At 45.4% G+C, this 24,304-nt stretch overlaps 3 protein-coding genes across 4 annotated transcripts in view; 2 read left to right on the top strand and 1 right to left on the bottom strand.

Moving 5' to 3' along the window:
• Positions 1-3,220, top strand: part of Tll2 (tolloid like 2) — a 124,439-nt gene extending 121,219 nt beyond the window's left edge. For both annotated transcript variants that reach the window (XM_031390299.1, XM_031390300.1), the window contains exons 20-21: positions 844-1,094; positions 2,646-3,220. In XM_031390299.1, coding sequence (XP_031246159.1) covers positions 844-1,094; positions 2,646-2,780 — 386 coding nt within the window. In that variant the 3' untranslated portion in view covers positions 2,781-3,220. The remainder of the gene's footprint in view (positions 1-843; positions 1,095-2,645) is intronic.
• A 6,618-nt stretch (positions 3,221-9,838) lies between these two features.
• Opalin (oligodendrocytic myelin paranodal and inner loop protein) lies at positions 9,839-24,262 on the top strand. Its single transcript, XM_031384835.1, has 6 exons — positions 9,839-9,913; positions 14,511-14,546; positions 16,980-17,015; positions 19,088-19,207; positions 21,225-21,281; positions 23,695-24,262. Exons 1-6 carry the CDS (start codon positions 9,911-9,913, stop codon positions 23,872-23,874), a joined length of 432 nt encoding a protein of 143 aa, XP_031240695.1. The 5' UTR covers positions 9,839-9,910; the 3' UTR covers positions 23,875-24,262.
• Dntt (DNA nucleotidylexotransferase) overlaps positions 22,047-24,304 on the bottom strand; it is a 39,434-nt gene continuing 37,176 nt past the window's right edge. The window contains exon 12 of the mRNA XM_031384831.1: positions 22,047-22,133. The gene's annotated coding sequence lies outside the window, so the exon portion shown is untranslated. The remainder of the gene's footprint in view (positions 22,134-24,304) is intronic.

Below are 24,304 nucleotides of genomic sequence, written 5' to 3'. Positions count from 1 at the left end.
GGAGAGGGGTGCTGGGGTGGAGGGGTGCTGGAGTGGAGGGGTGCTGGGGTGAAGGCATGCTGGGGTGCTGGGGTGGAGGCATGCTGGGGTGGAAGGGTGCTTGCTGGTGGTGGTACAGCAGGTAGGGAAGGGGGCATCTTGCCCTCTTGGTCTTTGTATGTCTCATGAGTTGAAAGTCAGGTCAGACATGAAGTAAAGACAGAAATAAGGACTCAAGTTAGACAGGACCAGGCCCACCCTGGTGACCAGATGGGATGTTAAAAACCAAAACTGCCCACAATCCACACCAAGAGTAGCGTTACATCCCCTCCAGACTCCTCCTCCCCATCCCGCCCTACCCCACTTCTCTACTTTACCCCACTCCCAACCCCACAGTGTAGTTAGTCCCTTGCAGTAGAGATGGAGGTTTCCAAGTTGCTGGGCTCAGTTGCAGGTCTGGCATGCTTTTATCGCCCTCTGCTGGCAGATGCTACAAATTACAGTATACCCTGGAGCTAGTGCGAGCCCTTTCTGCTCTCAGTCCCTCCAAGGCTTGGAGTAGTCGGATCAGTCACATCCCTGCCGCCAGGCAGCCCACTCTTTGGCTCCTTTTCTTGATTGGTGGGGGCAGAGAGGACAGCAGCATTCTTGGGGATGTGAGGGCCAGTTTGGATGTTTCAGGGAACCCTGTCCTGTGCCCCACTGGCCTCTGCCTGCTCCTCATACAGGAGGATGGTGAGGTTGCCTATCCCCTCCTGCAAGACACCCAACATACCGTGGAAAAGCTTGTAGGAAGCAGTGGGCTGATGTCCAGACTCCGAGTGCCGAGGGAGAGGGCGAGCCTTTGTTCTCTGTCTGTTGCAGAGTGTGGGGGCAGGCTGAAGGCTGAAGTACAGACCAAAGAGCTCTATTCCCATGCCCAGTTTGGGGACAACAACTACCCGAGCCAGGCCCGCTGTGACTGGGTGATCGTGGCAGAAGACGGTTATGGCGTGGAGCTGATATTCCGGACCTTTGAAGTCGAGGAGGAAGCTGACTGTGGCTACGACTTCATGGAGGCCTATGATGGGTACGACAGCTCGGCACCCAGGCTTGGCCGTTTCTGTGGCTCAGGGGTGAGTCTGAGGGATGTCTAGGCTACCTTGGGATTCATGAAGAATCATACCTGAGCTGGAGTCCTAGCTAGTCCCACCACTGTGAGCCATCCCCAGGAGCCTGTTTGCCTGGGACAGAGAGGAAAGGAGAATCCCCAGAGACAGGTCGGGAGGCAGCCAAGTGTCTTCCAGTCACACGAAGGATACTATCAGTGAAGGGGACTTTATTCTTTTGCTTTTGTCCCTGTTTTTCAAAAGAGTACTCCCCTTAATTTTTATTTGGGCTTTATGAGTTTATTATATTTATATATATATTCCTTATATTCGCAATTCTTGTTGTTTTTTGTTGTTCAAGACAAGGTTTCTCTGTGTAGCCCTGGCTGTCCTGGAACTCACTCTGTAGACCAGGATGGCCTTAACACTCACAGAGATCCATCTACCTCTCCCTCCCAAGTGCTGGGATTAAAGGCATGTGCCACCACCTGGCTTATTTACAATTCTTATTCTAAGGAAAACCAAGTATCTTTGAAGATTACAAATCATTCTTGGTATAAACACAATGTCAAGGCCATTATTTTCCTCTGTATGGCCCATTTCCTGGGCTCACTGTGTCCCCAGCACCTGGCTCAGGCTGTAAATACAGTCTGTGCTCAGTGGACACATAGGAACGAACCAGTGAGACCAATGTCCTGGCTCTTCTCCAGCCACACCACACTATCCACCCTGAGCTTCAACCATTGCCTTGGCCGATCATACATGCTCCTTTGCTATTGCCTGGGCATATGTAAATCATTCTGGAGTCAACACTGCACCTAGTGCACAACAGACATCCAGCCCAGCTAGGATTTGTGTCTTTGAGTGGTTATCCTTCTGTCTTTCTCTGTCCTCCCACAAAGAAAGAACAACCAAATGAGACCTCCCTTTGAAGGAGCCCCTTAGAGATCATAATTAGTGGGAAGCCCTATGTGGCATCCCTAGAATCTGGCAGGCAGTGGCTTTGGCATCTGGCTCCCACCTTGCAGATGACCTGGCAGAAGCCGCCTGACAAATGTAGCAGCTCCACCCACTTGTTGGCAACAGTAGAATGTAGACCCGAGCAATGGCCCTCCTTCCAGGTTTCCTGGCAGACACACCACAGTGTTAAAAATCACGGAGCATGAGACCCATGGAACACACTTCACAATCAGAAAGACCGGAGTGTGGGTCCTGCTGCTGCCCTGTGTGGTCTTGGTGCCTTAATGAAATGTAAAGTGGAGCCAGTGCTTGCCTTGTTACACACTTGTGAAGTTTGCATTGCATGAGATCTTGATGTGGTCGGCACAGTGCCTGGCCCTCCTGTGCCCTGACGTACGATAGATGCTGTGTGTGCTGTGTGTCTAGGCTCAGCTTTGTCAAAGCAGGGCCTAGGGCATCCTCCTTTGAGAAGGAGCCTGTTGGGATGCCTGTCAGAGCATCTGGTGACCTTGTGGTGGCTAAGGGCAGCCTTAGGCACCATCTCATCACACCCTCCTCTAAATTCCAACAATAACCAACTGACCTAAAATCCAACTTTCCCCCTTTTTTTTTTCTCAGCCATTAGAGGAAATCTACTCTGCAGGAGACTCACTGATGATTCGCTTCCACACAGATGACACCATTAACAAAAAAGGCTTTCACGCGAGATACGCCAGCACCAAGTTCCAAGATGCCTTGCACATGAGGAAGTAGAGCACCTCAGTTCTGGAAAGACAGACGGACTGAGGATGCTTTAAACACTTGGGAATGAGCAGCCCCCAGTGTGCAGTGTTTTTCTCCACAACAAAAACTCAAACTACAGTCTTGAACCTCTATATCTGGATGACAGTACATGTTTTTGGCCAACAGGGAGAGAAAGAGGAGCCCGTTGGTTCTGGCTGGGGCATTATCAATCGCAGCTTCTGGAGGAGGTCAAAGTTTGACGTTAGTGACCGAACAAGATGTGCTTCCTCACACTTGTTTCCAAGCTTTGCTCCTGTGGGGCAAAAGGCCAGCCTGGGGCAAAAGGCTGCCTCTTTCTCAACTCTGGACCGGCTTTCATAGATGGCATGAGCCCATGCTGGTGACTTGGCTCCTGCCTTCTGACAGTACTGGGCATCGAGGATTAAAGATTGGCAGTGGCTATATTGGTACTCACAGGTGTGGCTGAATGCTTTTATGTAGTTCTACCATAGTCAAGCCAATCAAGAAGCCCGAGACTGTGGACACAAGAGTTAAAGTGGCATCCCAGGGCACAGAGAGAAGGCTCAACCTGGGAACCACATAGTGGTGCTGGAAGACCTTGAGCATTTTCCTCTGTCATTGCTTGTCCTTGTCTCCTCTGGGGTGCCCCTATCATCAGTCCCCATTCAGAAAGCTGAACCCACAGTCACTCCTAGCAGAACATTGGCTGGTGAGCACCCCCAGGTTGTTGAGATGACGCCCAGCTTCACCCAGTATTCCTCCACTCAGAGGCTTAGAAGACGATGTCACCTGTGCTGGGGTTCCCAGATGTCACCTGTGCTGGGGTTCCCACCAGCTTCCAGGAACCTCCAGCTGCGAAGGCACCCGCTCTAGCGAACCTCAGCCCCTGGACAGCCAGTTCAAACAGCATCTGCGAGACTTGCCAAGTCATTTCAGGACCAATTCAGGTCTCACTAGGAGAAAACTAGTAATTCCAAGTTATGTAAGAGCCATCATCTTTGGAACAAGTTGATCTGTGGCATGATTCATGTAACCGGACAGGTTAGAGTGCGTTGGCGGCTTTGCTGGGGTTAACCAGGACCCAGCCACCCACTTGCACTTGGAATCCTCAACACCCTAGCACTTGCTCTAGGAAAGTGTTAAGGGTAATGTTTACATAATTTTAGCACCTCGAGGTATAATTGAAATAGTGAGGTAGTTTTGAATGGCATTTCATTAAGGCATCCCTGGGCATTATGAGCTAAAAGCTGTGGTACATTAGCTTTCTAAGAGCATTTATGTTGGAATACTTTTAAAATAATGTTTACATAACTGCAAGTCCTGTTGGGTTGGTGGTGAACACAGGGCGGCACAGGAGACTGTTGTTGTTAGAGATGGCATAGCTCCTAAGCACCAGAATCCCTATATGATGGACTGTCACTTTAAATGAAGCATGTGTGAAGGCTAAAGGCTCTACCTTAAAAAAAAAAATAAACACAGTATCCCAATTGGAGGATGACGTCCAACTGAAATAAGTGCTGGGAGCGAAAACTAGAAGCAGACAAAGAAAGGAGAGAGAAATGCACCCAAGTATTATTATTATTATTATTATTATTATTATTATTATTATTATTATTAATATATGTCTGTATATATGTATCTATGTATGTAAGGATCAGCTATCAATGCCTTAATCAGGGCATCGTGACAGTGCCAACCCACTGACTGTGGCTTATCATCAGACTCTGGTGCTGGCCCCACACCTTATGCCTCTCCCTTCAAAACCGAGACCTCTTCTCTCTTCTCTTGGCTCTGAACTGTGAGCCTCAGCTGCCATCCTGCCCTGATTGCTGGCACACCCACCCAGGGAGCTTCATGTGGCAAAAGAGACAACTTATGCCATGGTCCTTGTCCCATCAGCCCACTGGGGTAGATTTCTCATCTCTGGTGTGTGTGTGGTGTGTGTGTGTGTGTGTGTGGTGTGTGTGTGTGTGTGTGGTGTGTGTGTGTGTGTGTGTATGTGTGTGTGTGTGTGTGTGTAGTGAGTGCATGTGTGTGTGTGTGTGTGTGTGTGTGGTGAGTACATGTGTGTGTGTATGTATGTGTGTGTGTGTGTATGTGTGTGTGTGTGGAGCGTGTGTACATGTGCACGTGTGTGTGATTAGCTTTTATTTTTGCCTCATGTTGTCTGTCAAGGGTGGAATGGAAATCAGGATGCATAAGATATCTGTTACCCATCTCACTCCACACAGATAAAAATTCTGTATTTTTAACCTTAACATTTCTAAAGGTTTTAACCTTTTTAAAGGTTAAAACCTTTAGAAATATAACTAAGATTGGCAAATCCCATGGAAAATAGGAGCTGGGGAGAGTCAGGGTTGGTTTCAGCATTTGTCACCCTGGTGACACACTGATAATTCTTTTTAGTGTGAATGTTTCCAGAAGCACACAGCTTTAGCGGAGGCCAGCTTACAACAATGGGGCTCTTATGAAAGCTCTTATTTAGGCCTGTGAGTGACATATCCCCAGAAGACAGGCTCTGATTCAACAAGAGCTGCTTGAGGACCCCTCCTCTGGAAGCCAACACCCACAGGAATCCACACATCACACAGGCTGGCTTCCACTCACAGACAGACCCAGGTGCCCACTTTGGCCCTTCCAGTTGCTCAGTGGCCTTTCTGGAAATGTCAGATATGGATGGACAGAGGGCTGGAAGATAACCCTTAGGCTTGCCCTTTATGTGTGATCAGGCCTGCGAGTTTCATGGAGCTCTAAGACCCAAGAACTGCCTCTAGGACAAATGATGTAAGGAAGCATTTGGAGCTTGGGTCTGATGTAATCCTAGGATACTCTGAGTTTGTAGAGACTAGAGCCTATCCCCCAGGGTGGAAAACTTCTCTAAACAGCTGAAGCCAGGCCGTGCATTGATTCACTACTTTCTCTAAAGTATCTTTCTCAGTATTTCCCTCTACACAGTCATGGTATTCATAAATTGCCCAGTCTGTGTAAATAATTCTCTAAACACCAGCAAATCTACATAAGAGCATGCTGTCAGTGTGGCCCTGTCGCTCTTCAGGGTTCTTGGTATTGTTCATGCAGTTTGGGAAGAGATGGCCCCTTAGCATCCACAGATGTTTTTAAAGTTTGCTTTGCAGATTGTGATCAAAGTTCCAATGGGCAACCCCAAATATCTAAAAATGTTCTTTTTTTAAATAGAAAAGCGTTATCTATAAATATAAAGGTATTTTTTATTTTGAGTAACTTTACATTTCATGTAAAATGTCAGTTGGCAAGAACATGGGGAGATGATAACCCTTGTTCAAAAACAATGGCTTCATTAAAGAATGTGGATTTGCTGCTGTGTTCTGCGTTTGTGTTACTACTTCAGACACCACTACTTCAGACACCACCCTTTAAAAAATGTCTTTAAATTTTTTCTGTTTATACAGAGTATTTGCCTACACATCTGTATGTGCACTCTGCACATGCCCAGTATCCTCAGAGGTCAGAAGGTGGCTTAGGATCCCCTGCAACTGGAACTGCAGGCAGTTATGAGCCACTTTGAGGGTGCTAGGAGCTGAACCCAGATCCTCTTCAAGAGCAGCAAATGCTCTTCACTTCGGAGCCATCTCTCCAGTCTCCATCACTGACATTTTAGAGAAGCATTTGGAAAAATAAGAGCAAGTCCACTGCAATAATATTTTTGTACCACACAAGAATACAGTGAAATCCTGGCCCCAATGTGATGGTTTTAGGGGATGAGCCTTTGAGAAGTGAGAGGTCTCTTTCCCCATGCACCATGTGAGAGCAAAGCAAAGACATGACTGTCCCTGATCCAGATGTGGACCCTTATCACACCAACATTGCTGGGACCTTGATCTTGGACTTGTCAGGTACCACAAGCATGTGTATAACACACCCTGTTGTTTATACGACACCCAGCATCCAAAATTCTCTCAATCTAGGCAGCCTGCATTTGGACAGGGCCAGATTTGCACAATCATTGCTCTGACCAGGAGTGTCCATATTTAAATACTGGAAAATGTAAACAATCGGAGGATCAGAGTTCGAGTTCCCAACCTCACTAAGGACATTCCTTCTGCTGCTCTAAGGAGATGCTTCTCGGGCCCAATACAGAAAGCCACAAACTTACAATGGTTGGACTAAACAGTTTTTTGAGGGGAAAAAAAAAAACCTTTACAATGGTGTAAAAATGACATGCATTCAGTAGAAACCATGCTTTCAAATGTTTAATTTTCATTTTTAACTAAGCAAGCAGCATGTGGCAAGATACTCTCTCATGGCACCACCTGGTCACAAGTGTCAGCAAAACGACACTATAATACTGTTACCAAGCTGTGAGGTTTGGGAGGTTGGGTGTGTTCCGTGAATTTTGGACTTATGCTGTTTGTAATTTTTGGTAGGGCTGTTGGGTATAACTGCCTTATACATTATGGGGCATCTCCCACAGGAGGGGAGCCTGTTTACCTCACACATCCCCTTTCCTTGGCTTAACACTTCCAAGTGCATTCTGCAAATCCACGTCTGAGCTTTGGAAGGCTATGCACCGGAGATACCCTGAAGCAGCCTTCCTTGATGTGGCTCACTCTAGACCAAGAGAACCAGAGTCTTGATCAGTTGACAAAAGGGGGAGACATTTTGGAGCACACTTTCCTAAGGACACCCTCAGGGACTGTCCAGGAATCCCTGTTGTTGAACCCTCAGGAGCCACCCCCATCTTCCAGAGCCTGGTCCCATGACTCTCGTCTCTGCCCCCTCCACTACACCCAGGCAATAATGCCTATGCAAGATGCTTAGGTTGAAGTACCCCTTAACTAAAGGCTCCAGCCATTCTTCTGAAGCGAAGGTGTACCCGTCAGAGGGAGAGTTGGAAACCGGTAAGTACAGAAAGGACCTGAGCGGCCTTGTGGTGTGCATCCATAGCCAGGCCACAGGAAACAGGACCTGGTTCTCTGCTTGGCTGATGGTAAAGTTCTTGGGTCCACCTATAATTCTATGTCTTGCAGCCTGGCTTGGAACGGTCGTGTTGAGTAACCATCCATTCTATAGATTCAGAGATGAAGGCTGGGTAAATGCATTCACTTCCTACAGAGGCAACTGTGACTTTGCTTTTCGGTCTCACTATGTTGACTGTGACTTTTAGATACCAGTATTTTTAGTTTAGACACTCACTGTTGTTTTGGGAACTGGAAGTCCCCTGAGGAAGGCCATATAGGTCTTGTTCAGGAGAGGGATCCAATGCCTTGCACACTGACTGGTGACAACAGTGGCTGGTGCTCCTGACTATTCATTGGCATCCAGGAAGCACCCTGACCCACTCTGGTCATTTGAATCAGAGTCTCTGAAGGTAAACCTGAAAACCGCCATGGGATTGAGGGATACAGGTGGGATGAAAAACTCACCCAATTGAAGGCATTCCAGGTCCCTTCCGGCGTAGCAGCAAAGTGCCCTGTGTGCACACCCAGCCTGCGGGCTATGCCTGTGTTCACACCAGCCTGTGATTCTGAGTACGCACCAAGCAGAGGTCAGCATGCATGCCAAGCCTACAGTTCTGGGCCCCACCTCTCTTTAACTCTCTCTCTAGTCTTCTCTTGGTGGTTTTTATTAATTGATCAGGCTATTGATTATCATTCTTTTTTTTTTTTTTTGGTTATCAATTCACCATTTCTGTGTGCTGGTGTACACGTGGTGTACGTGCTCGAGTGTGTGCACGTGCATGAGTGTGGGTCTGTGTGAAGGGCTAGAGGTCAGTGCTGATATGAGGTAGCTTCCTCTATCTCTCTGCACCTTAGGTTTTGAGGTGGAATCTCTTGCTGAGTCTGGAGCTCATCAGTTCAGCTAGGCCAGCTGGCTAACGTGTTCTGGGCACATAGGGATCACATATCTCTGCCTCTCCCCTCCCTCCAGTGCTAGGCAGGCACTGGCTGAACTGTCTCTTCAGCCCTACAACTCACTGTCTTAAAGAGGCTCTTGAGAGGCTCTGCCAGTGCCTGACAAATACAGCAGTGAATGCTCTCAGTCAACCATTGGACTGAGCACAGGGTCCCCAATGGAGGAGCTAGAGAAAGGACCCAAGGAGCTGAAGGGGTTTGCAGCCCCATAGGATGAACAACCATATGAACTAGCCAGTACTCCCAGAGCTCCCAGGGACTAAACCACCAACCAAAGAGTATACATGGAGGGACCCATGGCTCCAGCCACATATGTAGCAGAGGATGTCCTTGTTGGACATCAATGTGAGGAGAGGTCCTTGGTCCTGAGAAGGCTTGATGCTCTAGTGTAGGGGAATGCAGGGCCAGGAAGTGGGAGTGGTGGGTTGGTGAGCGGGGTGGGGGGTGGGGATAAAGAAGCCTCAGTTCTAGGAGACTTGCACTCATGCTGGAAGTCAAACCTGTCACCAGGCTGGCCACGGACTGCTGGGCATGCTGTTCACTGTGGAAGCCACAACCCTGCCTCATGCAGAGTGAGCTGCCTCAGCACCTCTCATACAGCCATTTCTTGTGCTAATATGGACATCATGTTGCCCCCTTCATGGCTAGGGATGTGTTTAGTGGTGACGCCTGACTGCCGGGGGAAGGAGCAGTTCACTTCAGTCTTCTTGTTCTACACCCCTACACACACACACACACACACACACACACACACACACACACACATGCTGTGTAGTGTGACTGTGTCCGCAGAGGTCAGAAGGATGTATAGGGTCTCTTGGGACTGTAGTCACAGGCCGTTGTGAGTTGTCCAAAGGAAATGGTTGGAGCTGAACTCTGGACCTCTGCAAGAGTAGTATGTGATCTCAACTTCTGAGCCACCTCTTCAGCCCTGTCACCCACTGATTCTAATGAGCTGCCACTGCCAGAGCGCCAAGCTCTCAGGCCAGCTTGTGGCTTTGCTGCACAGTAAAAAGGACAGAACATAAAGACAAAGAGAAGGAAGACTCGGGGCACATGCAGGGTGCAGGGGAAGCTCATTAGCTGAGGGCATGGCTACTCCTCCCACCATACATGGTGTGGCGAGGGCTTTCCTGGGAGTACCTCTAGCCCTGCCTCCCCATCGCTCCCAGCTGGTATCCTACAAATGGGAGACAAGGGACCTACAGTGCTAGTGAGAGAGAAGCCTGCCAGGGGAGCCTGTCAGATATGGTAAGTAAGAGCATCTTTTCTCAGCCTAACCTTTCTTTCTCTCACTATGAACCAGCTCCAAGGCTTTAAGGCTCAAGTCTCCCAGGTCAATACATATAATTTATTATATGCTCCACATATACATATATAATTTATTATATTATTACAACAAAGTCTTGGAGGTTGGCTTTTAATTATTTTCCCAGGTGAAAAATATTAATTAAAAAATTCCCATCCAATATGTGCTGATCTCACCTTTTACTTGATGCAAAGCTTTTCTTCCCACCATGTGGATATAAGAGAAGTGGTTCAGCTTTCTTTATTTTCTGGTGGAAGGAAGCCTTGGGTTCGGATCAGCAGTCTCATCTGTCCTCGTCACTGACATGTGATGTGTATCTGGTTGTGACTTGGCCAGGGAAGTTTGCTAAATCAGAGGGAAAATCAGGGGGCTTTTTTCTTTGTGAGAGTTCTAGATTTTATAGATACATAAAATCATCTATCTATCTAACTATCTATCTATCTATATTGACTTAGCATATATTGATATATATATGGTTATCATCTATCTAACTATCTATATTGACTTAGCATATATTGATATATATATGGTTAAAAGTAGAAGTGAAACTGCCAGGAAGTGGTAAAAGCAGGGAGAGCAGAGCTGCAGGGGCATGCTTAAAATACACTATATACTTATATGAAAATGGCCTGTGTAGAATAGATAGCATAAAAGGATGTAATAGTATATAACATAATAAATATAATATATTATGTACAATTCATAATTAGGATGTCTTTGGCTTATAAACATTAGTTTATAAACCCCAATTATTTTTTTCTACTTATTCTAGGAGAAATAACACAAAGTGAAAAATAATGTAGAGGCCAAACTCTTGCCAAATCACACGTATTTAGTGCCCCAATCCTGGAAATTAGATTTGTTTCAGCAGAGTGTCTCACATGGGTTGAGATAAGGGATTGACTCTCTTTAATATAATAATCTCAGAGTCAGTCTGAGCCAAGATCAAGTTTTGAAGGATATACTGCAGTAGTTTATGTACTAGAGCATTTCTGGTTCAGTGCCACTGAAATCTGTGAACTTCCCTGAAAATAACACAAGTGACTGACAGTGGATGAGCAACTCGAGTACTTATATTAAATATATTCAATATATATGTGTATGTATATAAATATGGGATGCTTATATTAAATATATTCTACATATGTGTATGTATAAACGTAGAATATTTATACTGAGTATATTCAATATATGTGTATGCATAAATATGTGTGCATATAATATTCCTGGCTGAGGAGATTCCAAGGTTTGCCACAGCCCTGGGTGGCTTGGAGGACATCTTGCTGAAGGACGATGCAGTATGCCACTACTACAGACCTCATATGAGATTTAAAGAGAAGAGATGGGGAGCCGCAGGAGTTTGGAAGACCTGAAACCTAACCCAGTATGCATCACTGACCTCTGGAAGGAGACTCACCTTGGGCTAGGTTTCCTCACCTGGGATTTGGGCATAGCAGCGCTGCCCTCACGGGAAGCCACCAGAACAATGTCCCTGGCTGTCACTGCCTCTTTCCCTTCATAAGTAGTAAACTCTCGAGGGATACTCAGCCAGAGAAGAGGCCAAAGGTGTTGTAGTAAAAATTTAATCTCAAATTGGGGTTTCCACCCCACTTTGATTATTAGGTTCCCAGATAAAAGATAGTCAACTTTTATATTTTTTATAATAAGCCTTCATCAGCACTAGAGCTGGACAGAGATCTACCCTCTGTGCTATAATGTCTACTTCTTTGCCAATAACCCCAGGATATGGCTTGCCATATTCCATCTGGGCCATTCCTAACTCTAGTTGGCCAGTCCTCATGGCCATGTTTCCATGATTCACCTATTCCAAGGGTCTTCTCTTCTCTCCATCTTCTCTCCCTTCCTCTCCTCTGCCCCCCCACCAGGAATTGAAACCCCACCTACCTCTATTCTGTCCAGCTATAGGCTGTCAGCATCTTTATTCAACCAATAGTTTTAAATTAAGACGGTCACATAGCATTACAGTACATAGCAAAAGGCCAAACCCCAACAAAAGAGCCCTTAGAAACAATCTATAGCCGTGACACTGATAGACAATTTGGTGTCTTTGCTCTGGGGGCTAGATGCTAACAATTTCACCTGATTAGCACCTACTTCATGGCTTCCCTATGCCAGCTCTGTGCTAGACAGACCTTAAAGAACATGACATCGTGTGAGCTCCATCAGTTCAGAACATTTGCAGGCTGGAAGGAGCTGCCACAGACGTTGTGTCCTTCGGGCTTTCCCTGGAACGTGAGCAGGATAAACAGTATCCATTTCCAGAATGGAAAAACCTAGCCTTGCAGGATAGAGGGGGCTGTGGGGATATGGAGACAAACTTGGAGAACTCTTCTCCAAGACCACACAACTTCAAAGTGTCAGAGGCTGTATCCACACCCACATCAGGCTGCCCAGAGCTCAGGGTTACCTCAGCACCACCCGCTCCTGCCAGCTGCATCTCTAGAGGGCTCTGTGCCATCTTTTCCTCACCATGACAGCATGACACTGTTTCTACAAAATATGAAAGTCTTTCTGAAATTGGCCAAAACCTTCGTCACCCGAATGTTGTAAACAATGCAGGCAAAGTCCCGCTTGTTGTTGGCAGCCTTTCTCTTCCATCTCCTCCAAAGGAAGCTTTGTCTGTGGCCTCCTGACATCACTACTAATGAGATAAGCCTGGACAGCTGCATAGCCGTGGTGATCAGCAAGTGTCCTTGGGCACCTGTAGGCGCGGGTGGTGTCAGCATGAAGGGTAGTGGTGGGAGCTTTTGGGCAAGGACCCCCTGATCTGAGAGTCCCAGGTGCCACCCTGGCTCTAGCTGTCCAGAAGAAGCTCGTTGATCCACTTGCAGAAACTGAGGTGTGGCACAGAACCCCTGTGGATTGTTAGGGAAATGTCACCAGAGGACTCCGGTTCTGGTGACAGCTGACTTAGCCATGTGATGACTCACTGCCACGCTTGGGCCTCTGGAGCTTCCCTGTAAGGGAAAATGCACTGTTACCAAGGGGCTAAGCCATGGGCAAAGTCACTGTTGTGATGTATGAGCTGGATGGGGTCATCTTTATAAAGGATCTAATCTTTACGGTGGAGTTGGGGAGTTCCCCTTCTTTAGCCCGTGTGACTTCCAACCCACAGGCCAGTGGCTTTTCTGGGTTTCACACTTGTGGGGTTCTGTGATCAAGACCCGGCCTTGAGCCCTCTGGTCTGGACCCAGGACCAGAACAAGATGCCTGTTTTCAGAGAGGAGCTAAAACTGTTCTCACTTGTTCATGCTGTGACTTCCCATGAGTCCCTGGGCCACTCTCTGCTCTCCTATGCACTGAGGTCTTTTGTACTTTGGAGCACTTCAGGCCTCCTATGTTCTTTAGGATACTTTAATCTTTTTCATTATTTATTCCAAACTTCTTAGTGAGGGGAGAGGTGTTCTCGTGCTTTGTCAGTCGCATGGAAGTTAGAGAACAACTTTGTGGAGTTGGTTCTCTCCTTCCACCTTTATGTGGGTCCCAGGGATGGAACTCGGGTCATCAGGCTTGTTTTAACCTGCTGAGCCATTTCTCTGCCCCTAACTCCATATTTTTATTGTCAGAAAATATTTAATATGAAAATTTAGCAAATGTTTGCCGATTGAGTAACATATACAGTCTTGAGGTGCTGAGGGGATGATCAAGAGCTAGGAGTCAGGAGAAAGGGGGGTGCCAGGAGACGGGACTAGAGGAGGCCTCAGCCAGGAACCAGGAATAAGGATGAATAAAAGTCCAGAAGGTAGAAAGAAGAAACAGGGCCAGGGAAGGCCACTGGCTAAGCCAAGGCAGGGTCCACCCACTGCCCCCAGCAGCAGGGAAGGGACTTGATATTATTAGAAAAAATATGTGCCGATCAGTCCAAACTTGAATGATGGGGAGGAATGGGGGGAGCAGAAAGGAGCTGCTGGAGACCTTGGAATGTCCTGATCCTAATAAAAGGCATTTGTTGGGAATTTGGTATAATGGGGATGGAGGTGAGGTGGTGGGAAGTTTATATTTTGATTGTGCACAGTTGGGAAGGGTAAGCCAGGTGCAGAATGAATCCCAGGGAGAGCTGGATTAAGTTCAACTCTCTGCTACCCTGATTGGTTCAGCTCACAGTCAGAGCCTCATCTCAAACTTGGGATGCCCTCCTCCAACCTCAGCTCTCTCTGGTTAACTCTCCTGGTAAGGTGGTTAACAGTCAGGGCTTAGACCATTCCACTTGGGAGAGCTGATCTGCTCTCTATGCTGAAAATAGTACTGAAATACTTCTAAAATCTCACGATACTCCCCTTGAAGGGCATTCTGGGAAAAGTCACTTTCCAGTGCCTTGATGAACTCCTCAGTCTATTCCTGGCTGGGAGCTCTCCACCACCCCAGGCTCTTGTACTGAAACTGGGGACTGAGAGGCGCTAGTGGAGCCCATCTCTAGATTCAGTACATCTTTCCCCAGGTGGCTGTGGCTTGGAGGCAGAGGCTCGGGAGGTTGCTAACCATTCCTAGGAGTTTTAATGTTCTTTTTCTCTCTTACAGAGTTTTTCACTGAACTTTACACTGCCATCGAATACAGTAAGTGGAGTAGTTAGACCCCTGTCTCCAGGCAAGTCAGTGAAGGTCAAAGGACTTACAGTGGGACTCCAGAACCCTGCCCCACGTGCCCTGAATAGGAAGCGTAGTCTGTGTTGAGCAATGTTTGTTTTAATTTAAATTATTCCCTCCGTCTCTGGGGTCTGGTGTGTGTGTGTGTGTGTGTGTGTGTGTGTGTGTGTGTGTGTGATGAATGTACATGTGCCATGATATGTGTATGGAAGTCAAGACAACTTACTGAAGAAAGTCAGTTCTCTCTTTCCACCCTGTGGGTTTTTAAACAACAGCAACAACAAAAGTACATTTTGAAAAAGAAATGGAATCCCTAAATTCCCATCAGCAGAAAACATTGGGGCAATGCCCCCTGCTGTCTGACTTTATATATGCAGCAGCAGCTCCTGCTGTCTGACTTTACACATAACTTGTCCTTCCTTCTGCATGCTCTTACTCTATGCATAATTCTGTACCTTAAATATTTTCCATCAATATTTATAACCACAAGAGAGGATAGCCACACATTACCCTTCAAGTGGTTTGTTTATATAACGAGTTCCAGATGGGAATAACTGTGTGATGGACAGACATCATTATAGATGAGACTTGTTTGTAGTTTCTTTTTTTGAGACAAGAGTTCCTGATGTAGCTCTAACTGGCCCTGAGCCTACAATGCTTTCACCTCCTCCTGCAAGGATAACAGGCATGTACCATCATATCTGGCTGCATCTGTATTTGAGATTAGTTCCTTAGTGTGGAGTGTGGAAAGGGAAGTATTGGGCCAATCTGAATCTTGCCCGTAGCCCAGGATAGTCTTGAACTCAAGATCTCTCTGCCTTCCAAGTACTGAAGTTAAAGGTGTGTACCTCACTCTGCCTGATACATTTTTATTTTTTGCTATAACAAGCCCAAGTAAATTTCTGTACTTTGAAGACAGAATGCCTTATCTGAAATAATGGTAGACTCTTCCTCAGAAAGACAGAACCTTTCACCAGGATGCTGTAGGATCCCAGTAATATGAGACTGTGTGGGGTTGTGTTTATGTGAAGGTAGTCATGTCATGAACAACAGACAACACTGCCACCATTCGTGATGGGACAAAGAGACCTGTTCTGGAGTTCAAATGCTCACGTTCAGGTTAGATTTATCGATGGCCATTGTGGTCATCAAGGTCACTGAGAGGACTAAATAAAAAAAGACCAGACTAGTGCTGCGAATGCTCTAACGGGATGACATAAGGTCATGATTGTGGTGCTCGTGTGATCCCTAAAAAACCCTCTTTAATTATTTTCCTTTTTCCATTTTCATGTCTGTATATGTGGTATGCACCTTTTGCACATATGTGGGCATGTGTATGAGCGGCGTGTACATGCACGTGTGTGTGCAAGTGGAGGCTCTTGGTGGATGTTAGGAATCATCCTCTGTGACTCTTCAACCTTATTCATTGATGCAAGGTCTCTCAATCAATCCCAGAGTTTGCTGGTACGGATATGGCTGGTCTTGCTATCCAGCTTGCTCTAGGAATTCCTTCTTTGCCTTCTGAACCTGAAGTTATGGAAGGTCATGACTTCCACCAGACACTTACATGGGCTCTGGGGATCTGAACTCTGGTCCTAAAGCTTAGTCACTGAACCATCCCCTTAGCCACTGCTTACTCTGTGTTAGCTGGTGAAGGGGGATGGGACCCTGCCCCTTCTGTGCAGAGGGAGAAGCCTCCCACCACGGGCAGACTAAGCCTCCATCCTGCCATCATTATATCCCTGTTTATCGTGACGAGGAATCCCATGTGCTATGGGCCAGCACCCTACCACTGAGGGCCCAGGGCCCAGGGTGATTCCATGTAGCAGGGTACACCGTTGCTCATGTAATGCTTTATTCCCAGAGATGCACTTGAACTACCTCAGACAGGAGTGATGGGTAGGACCTCTCCTTCCTCAAACTAAAATGACAACTGACATGATGTAAAGCATCATTCAGTGTGGGCACAACCCAAGCCCGTGGGCACTCTACAGATGCTGCTTGCTCTCCTGTGTGTTTGGAAGTGAACGGCTTCCTTAAGAGGCTTCCTTATAAAGCCTTACTGCAGTTTATATTTTCTCCTGCTGGGGACAAGCGGACTGAAGTGTGCTGGCCCCAGCATGAAGGCTAACGACAGGAGATATAGAGTGTATTACAGGGATTCCACCAGGTAGATAATGACGATATCACTTGACTTTTCGAATTCATTTTTCTTGCAGCCTCATTTCACTCTGACTCTTACTTGGGAAGCAGTCGCACAAGGCTCTGCTCGTAGCCACTGCTGTTAATCGGTTAGGGGAAAGGTGTTCTTCAGGAATTTGAACTCATGGTTGAAGGGATGCTTTGCATGATGTGTGCTCAACAATTTTGTTTTCTTATATAGCATGTTTTCCTTTCACACAGACTTCCTCTCCAGTTGCCACGAGTGCCAAAGCCACAGTAAGTGTCCACTCTCGAGACCAAGCCTTGGTTCTGTCATCTATGACACGAGGGTACAGCGCCCTCCCTGTCTCTTGCATTCATTTTGAGGATTAAAGTTGTGAGCTGTCCTGAAGTCCAGGACTAGACTCAATAATTATTCCTATGACCACCCCTGTATAAAAACAACAGAGAGGCTGTGAAACCACAGGCCCTCGCGCTGGAGAGATGGCTCAGCAGTGAAGAACACTTTCCTAAGACCCCTGTTCAGTTCCCAGCACCCACAACTCCCAACTGCCTGTAACCTATTTCTTGAGGCTCTTATGCTCCTTTCTGACCTTCGAAGGCTCCTGCATGCATAAGGTGCACATGCGTGCACATTAAGTAAGTAAGTAAATAAAATGCAAGCCAGCAAGCAAGCAAGCAAGCAAGCAAACAAACACACATACTCAAGCAAGTTCACAGAGCATGGAGAAAAGCAGCCAGAGCAGAGGAATCCATACCTATGCTTGCATCTGTATGCTGGAAACCAGACAAGATGCATCTACAGGGGTAGACTTCAGGATGGCGGTCACAGGAAGGGATGAGGGGCATTCCGGGTCTTGATCTGAGCATCTGTTTTGTGTGTGAAATGACACTCTGTGAACAGTCCTCATTCCGTGTATTTGTGACACAGGTTTTCACACTTTCATAAAATCACACTCCACTAGCATTATATTTGTAGCATGTTTATAGGAATTTGCATATCATCTTTAATGTTTCCATAAAATGCTGCAACCCTGAAGCCTTGTGGTGCTTACAAGAGCGTCTGTTACCATTCAGATCAAAGTGGACACTTGAAAGCTGGATCATGCATCCAATATAAATGTTTTCAAAATAACAACAGATGACATAGGATGTACTAACAACACTGACCTTTTATTTCTCTATCTAGGTTATCCTTTTTAATAAAATATTTTATTTGTTCTTTTAGAATTCTGTGCATGCACACTATGTATTTCAATATATTCATCCCCAACCCTCAACTCCAGCTCCCCTTAAATTCCCCTCCATACTCCTCAAAACTTCATGTCCTTTTTTATTTTTATTTTTAATAACTGCTAAACCCAGTTTGTCCTGACTTGTACACATAGTTTCGGAGCCAACCACTGGAGTATGGCCAACCTACCAGGGACCAAACCTCTGGAGAAAACTAGCTCTCCCTCTGCTGAAAGCCATTAACTGCCAGCATCTGTCAGCCAGCTGTGGGAGCTCATGTGCCCACCCCCAGCTCCACTAGACCATTGACTAGCTTGATCTTGTGTAGACAACACAGTTGCTGTGTAGGATGCTCCAGTCTTAAGCATAAGACACTGATTTTTCCCTAGTCTCTCCTGACTTCTGGCCCTTCTACCTTTTCTCCCCACTCTTCTGAAACATTCCTTGAGCCTCAAGGGAGGAGACAAAATATAGAAATCCCAGTCATAACCAAGCACTTCACAGACATGCATTCTCTGCACTTTGGCTAGTTGTAAATCTCTACATTAACCACTGCCCACAGTACAAAAAATAAATAAATAAAAAGCTTTGACTTTTTCAGACTGAAGGCAAATGTGACATTTAATTGTACCTTGGCTTTTCTTCTTCAGAAGGGTAGTTTGTGCTTCTTCTCTTCTGGGAGGCTCCTGTTCAAATCAGTTGTCCATTTTTCTAATACACAATCACCATCCCAAATGGACTTAAACTATATAAATTAGGTCTTAGGAGAGCAAGACAACAGTCATATGCAGTATAAATAGTTTTGAAATATTTCATTTCTCCAGTGCATCCAAGGCCCATGCGCCTTTTTTTGTTTGTTCATTTTAATCACTCAATGTATCCTCTATTCTGTTTTGTTTTCTTTCATTTTGTTTGTTAAGACAGGGATTCTCAGTGTAACCAGCCCTGACTGTCCTGGACTTGCTTTGTAGTCCAGGCTGGCCTCAAACTCACAGAGATTTGCTTGTCTCTGCTTTCTGAATGCTGGGATTAAAGGCATGTGCTACAATGCCCGCTGTCTCCTCTATTGTTTAAGAATCTGGGCTTTTCTGACTCCATTTTATCCTCTGTGACAGGACTGTGGTCCCTCTATCGGACTGGCAGCCGGAATCCCATCCCTGTTGGCCACAGCCCTGCTGGTGGCTTTGCTGTTTATCTTGATCCATAGAAGAAGAACCATCGATGAGCCTGTGGAGGTGATAGCTGGCTTCTTAGTGTGTGATTGTTTAGCTTGAATCGGTACCTCAGTACACTGGCCTCTGTCTTGAGCATGTCAGAACTCAAGACCTGTGTTGTTTCTGAGGACAAGACAGTAAATATTTCTGCTCTGTGATGTCCTCTGTCAGTAGATTCAGGCAGGGCTGATTTGCACAAAACTCCCTGGTTGCTTGAGCAAATCTCTAGCATTTGCTGAATGTCACCCAGATGACATTCAGGGTGGCAAAAACAGGAATGGAGGGAGATAACTGATGCCACGCAAGCATGTCCGTGCAGTGGGTGTCTACACCGAGGGAGGAAAAGGTACCATCATCAGATGGTCAGAACATGAGAGAAGACAAGAGACAAAGAGGAATGAAGTGTCTATGGGAGGAGTATGATGCAGCCATAGTCCTGCCCACTCCTGTGTCTAAACGGGCATGACTTACATGCAAGAGGATGTGCATGCACCCCTGACATCCCACCCGACAAGGCCTCACTGTATGATACACTTATATGTTTCTGGGCTCTCATTTCACTCTCTATTTATGAACAATCATGGCCACTTTTATCCTGGTAGATGTTAACATGGGGAGATAGAAAGCCTGGCCTCTAATCCAGGCTCTGGATTATGATTTTTGTGAACCTGGACAAGTGACTCAACGTCTACTATGTCTTGGTTAGTTCAGCCCTGTAAAAAGTGTCACGAAACTCCCCTCTCAGGCTGGGGGTATAACTCAATACAGTGCTTGCCTAAAATATGCAAGGGTATGGAATTCAACTCCAGCACCACAAACAACAATGGTGAAGCCTAGCTGTAAATATAGACACTACCTATACTAAGAGGTAGGAACAGTCTAAGGATGGCCAGAGACAATGGGCAGTAACTATTATTACAGCATGGCTACTACCAGCTGTAAACTGGATGCACATTAACAAGCATCGTGGACAATGGCGGCATTATTTATTTAGGCAATAGTTTAACTTTCGGTGCTCTTTAAATCAGGAGTTTCTGGGGATGGAGAGATGGCTCACACTAGTTGGGGTTCTGTGCCCAGCACCTACATGATGGCTCACAGCCATCTGTAACTTCAGTCACAGGGGATCCGACACTTTTGGCCTCCACATGCATGTGTCATACAGACCAATATGCAGACAGACACTCAAACACATAAAAACAAAAAATGAATGAACAAATAAAGGAATGACCTCCCAACCCAACACATACTTTTATCATGTGTGTGTATATATATATATATATATATATATATATATATATATATATATGTATATATATAGTCCCTTACACATCATTCACCAAAGGCCATCAAGTAGTCTAGTGGTCACTTCACACTGTGAACTTTACTGAACCCTACATGTACTACACATACCAAATTATGATAGCAATTCATTGGTCACTCTGATAGATTTACATCCTTAATTAATACTAAAATGGAACTTAAAATAGGACAATAAATGTGAATGAAGTCTCTTGACCTCTCTGTCAACTCTCACAGGCGGGACGTACACCGAGCAAGGGGGTGGGATGAGGTAGGGTGGCTCAAGGCTTTGTCATGCTGTTTAAGATAGCATTTAAAACCTTTGGCTTCTGGAATCTCCATGAACATCTTAAGATCCCCATTGGCAACTGGCACCTGAAACCAATGCAAGTGCACTGGGGGATTGTTGTAACTACACGTAAGTTACTGTGCAAGTAGAGCACAGAGGACCCAGTTGCCAACTCATGGCCAGTCTGGTTTCATGTCTGCTCCTGCTCATTTCTTCCTGATGCCAGCCCCAGACTAATGCTTCTTGAGTCTCTCTGTTCGTTTTATTTGAGGTGGGCTCTTCTATGTGTGTTTGCTTTGTTTTAAAGGCTTCTGGCAATTCTGATGTGTACTGTGGTTTAAAACACAAGGATTTGAATGGTTACAGCTTTGGCCCTTCACATGCATACATACATACATTTATTTATTATTTATTTATGAATTTTATTTTTAACCACTTCCACTTTAGGAGACTGAGATACCGTGTGAAATTTCAGAACTCTATGACAATCCCAAAATATCTGAGGTAAGCACTTTTGATTATGATCCCTGTGAGTGACTGAAACTGTTGTAATGTCAGGGTTACGTGTGCACTTGTGCAAAGGTGAGACCCTGTGGCAGGGAGGTCAACAAATACAGTGAAAGCACAAAGGACGGTTCTGTGTGTCTGCTGACTAGACAGGAATTCAAAGCTGACTTAACATTAGAAAATCAGGGGTGGATTGTAGCCTTGTGGTAAAGTGCTGACCTAGCATGCAGAAGTCACTGGATTCTGTGCCCTTTCCTGGAAATTAATCTAGCAGCAGCAGCAAAGGAAATAAACTTAATATAATTTATTTAATGGACAAAAGAAACAGATATGTAGCTATCTTAAGAGGAAAAAGGGGGGTTTTGTTAAAAGATAAGTCACTTGTGATAAAGTTGTTATTTATTTATTATTATGTAGTGTATATACAATGTATTGTGTGCACATGCATGTGTTTGGGTATTTAGTCTGTGGAATGTGAGAGGAAGTCAGAGGATAATTTCAGGTGTCAGTCCTTACCCGCCACCTTGCCTAAGAAGGATCTCTGTTGTTTTCCTCTGCCGATGCTGGCCCACAAGCTTCCAGGGATTCTCCCGACTCTGCCTCCCAACTCCCTGAAAGAGTTCTGGGGTCGCAGGTGCTTGTACTTTGTCTGGTTTTTATGTGGGCACTGGGGATTCAAACTCAGATCTTTACACTTGCTATCAAGCACCAATTTTCCCTAGCCATGAACTGTCAAAGCTAAGCTAGAGCTGGAAGTTAAAGTGATATCCAAAAGAATATGTCTTTAATGTCAGAAGTGAATCAAGAATGTCCATCACTTGCATTCAGCACTGGACTTTAGGTCCAAACCTACACAATGAGACAAGAAAAAGCAAATGTAACATTGTAAAGGAAGAAGTAAAATTATCATAATTTATAGGTGGCATGGCTGTCAACATAGGAAAAAACTCAATAATCTACAGATAAATTATTGGACTTAGAAAATAGTCAATTATGTTGATTATAAATAAAAATAATACACAGGATTTAGCTTTGAGGTATAGTACCCATTGTGCATGAACAAAGGCCTAGATTTGATTTCCAGCACTGAAAAAAAAATTCAAACACAATATGCATTTCTTAATATCAATAGCTACCAGTTAGAAAAGGGAATTTTATAAAATCCTATTTTTCAGTGGTAAAAAAATACATAGAATGCTAAAGAAAAAAATCTGATCAAATGTCTAATCCTATCATGGAAATAATAAAACTTAGTAGAAGACATTCAACAATAGCTAAGTTATGGTGGTTATATACTATGGTCCTGGATAGCAATACTCAGAAGCACAAAGATGTCAGCCACCACAAATTCCTGGTCCTTTTAGTATCTCTATAATCAGTGTAATTATGGAGCTAGAGAAATGTCTCAGCCGTCATAAGTGCTTTTTCAGAAGGCCTGGATTCAGTTCCCCGTACCCGCATAACAGCTCACAACAGCCCATGATTCGAATTCTAGGACATCTGCAGTCTTCTGACCTCCTTGGATACCAGGCACGTGCATTTAGGCAAACCAGTCATACACATAAGCAACTTTAAATTAAAATAAATATATTTGTGATATAAATCTCAACACATTTTCAATAAACATAGTAAGGTTCTAAAGTTTATAGGGAACAAAGCAGGAGAAGACCAATAAGATGTGAACACGTAGGATAGATGCAAAAGAGGAGCAAGAGAGTAGGTCTGAACCCACCCGGATCAAAGATCCTATGAGATAGAGTAGGTCTGAACCCACCCGGATCAATGATCCTATGAGATAGAGTAGGTCTGAACCCACCCGGATCAATGATCCTATGAGATCGAGTAGGTCTGAACCCACCCGGATCAATGATCCTATGAGATCGAGTAGGTCTGAACCCACCCGGATCAATGATCCTATGAGATCGAGTAGGTCCGAACCCACCCGGATCAATGGTCCTATGAGATATCAATAGACTAAGTAGCTTCACTTACAAGGCAGAGAGAGTCTGGTTGGCCATAAAAGCAATACCCAGCTTTATAATAACCTACAGAACAACACTTTCTGAATATAGACGCATGTAGATTAAAAGATAAAGGACAGAGACAATCTGTCAACAATTAATTAGCCAGAGAGAGAACCCTGAGAGAACCCTGCATGCCCTGAGAACCCCTTGAAGACAACAAGCTCAGGCAACTGTTGAAGTAACTCATTTCCTGCCCTCTCTCAAGGGCCAGAGTCTTTTACTCTCCCGATTCCCGCTGTCTTGCCAACCATTGTTTCAAATGTTTGGTCTGAATTTTGCTGTTCCCATAGCAAAACTTCAGGTCTGAAGTTTGCTGGTTGAGTTCATCTTAGCGAGAAGCTGGAGCCTCTACTATATCATTTTAAAAATCTGTTTGTGTTCCCAAGAATCCTAGGCGGTCACCCACACATGAAATGAACCCACGAGGCAGCCAAGAAGGTCACATATATGTGAAGACCATCTCGGGAAGTGAGGAGCCCCTGCAGGACACCTACCGCCCTCCTCCTGAAGAAATAGAGAGAAGAAGAGGACTTTGGTGGCTTATCCCCAGACTGAGCCTAGAATGATGTCACTGCATCAGGGAGCAGCAAACCCAGAGCTGGATCGGGGCTGAAAACCTGGAATCTGTGCTCAGGGTTCATGCTTGGAGCGGTGAGCAGCCAGCTGCCTCTCATTCCACATCAATTTCATTTGTAGATCCAGGACATGTATGGTTGGGTGCCTTGCCTCTTTAGGGGATGGCTGCAGTTCATTCAGGCTCAGGCCTTGCAGTGTAATCAGCAATGCCCAGGTGAGTTGCTTATGCATCCAGATGAGCCCCATATTTCCTACTTCTGAATCTAGAGAAGTCTGCCTTTGGGAAATGGTTTGGCTCCTGAATGTCCTGCCTTCTCCTCTACCTGTTCCAAATGTTATCATTAAAAAATAAAATGAAATAAAGCTTTGGGAGTTGGCTTTTTGGGTTGCATTGACCAAGGCCAGCTTGGCACAAGTTAG

The sequence above is a fragment of the Mastomys coucha genome, unplaced genomic scaffold (assembly GCF_008632895.1).
Source record: "Mastomys coucha isolate ucsf_1 unplaced genomic scaffold, UCSF_Mcou_1 pScaffold21, whole genome shotgun sequence".
Classification (NCBI taxonomy): Eukaryota; Metazoa; Chordata; class Mammalia; order Rodentia; family Muridae; genus Mastomys; species Mastomys coucha.
Note: the sequence above shows the minus strand (reverse complement) of the source record. Positions and strands in the feature narration are given on the sequence as shown.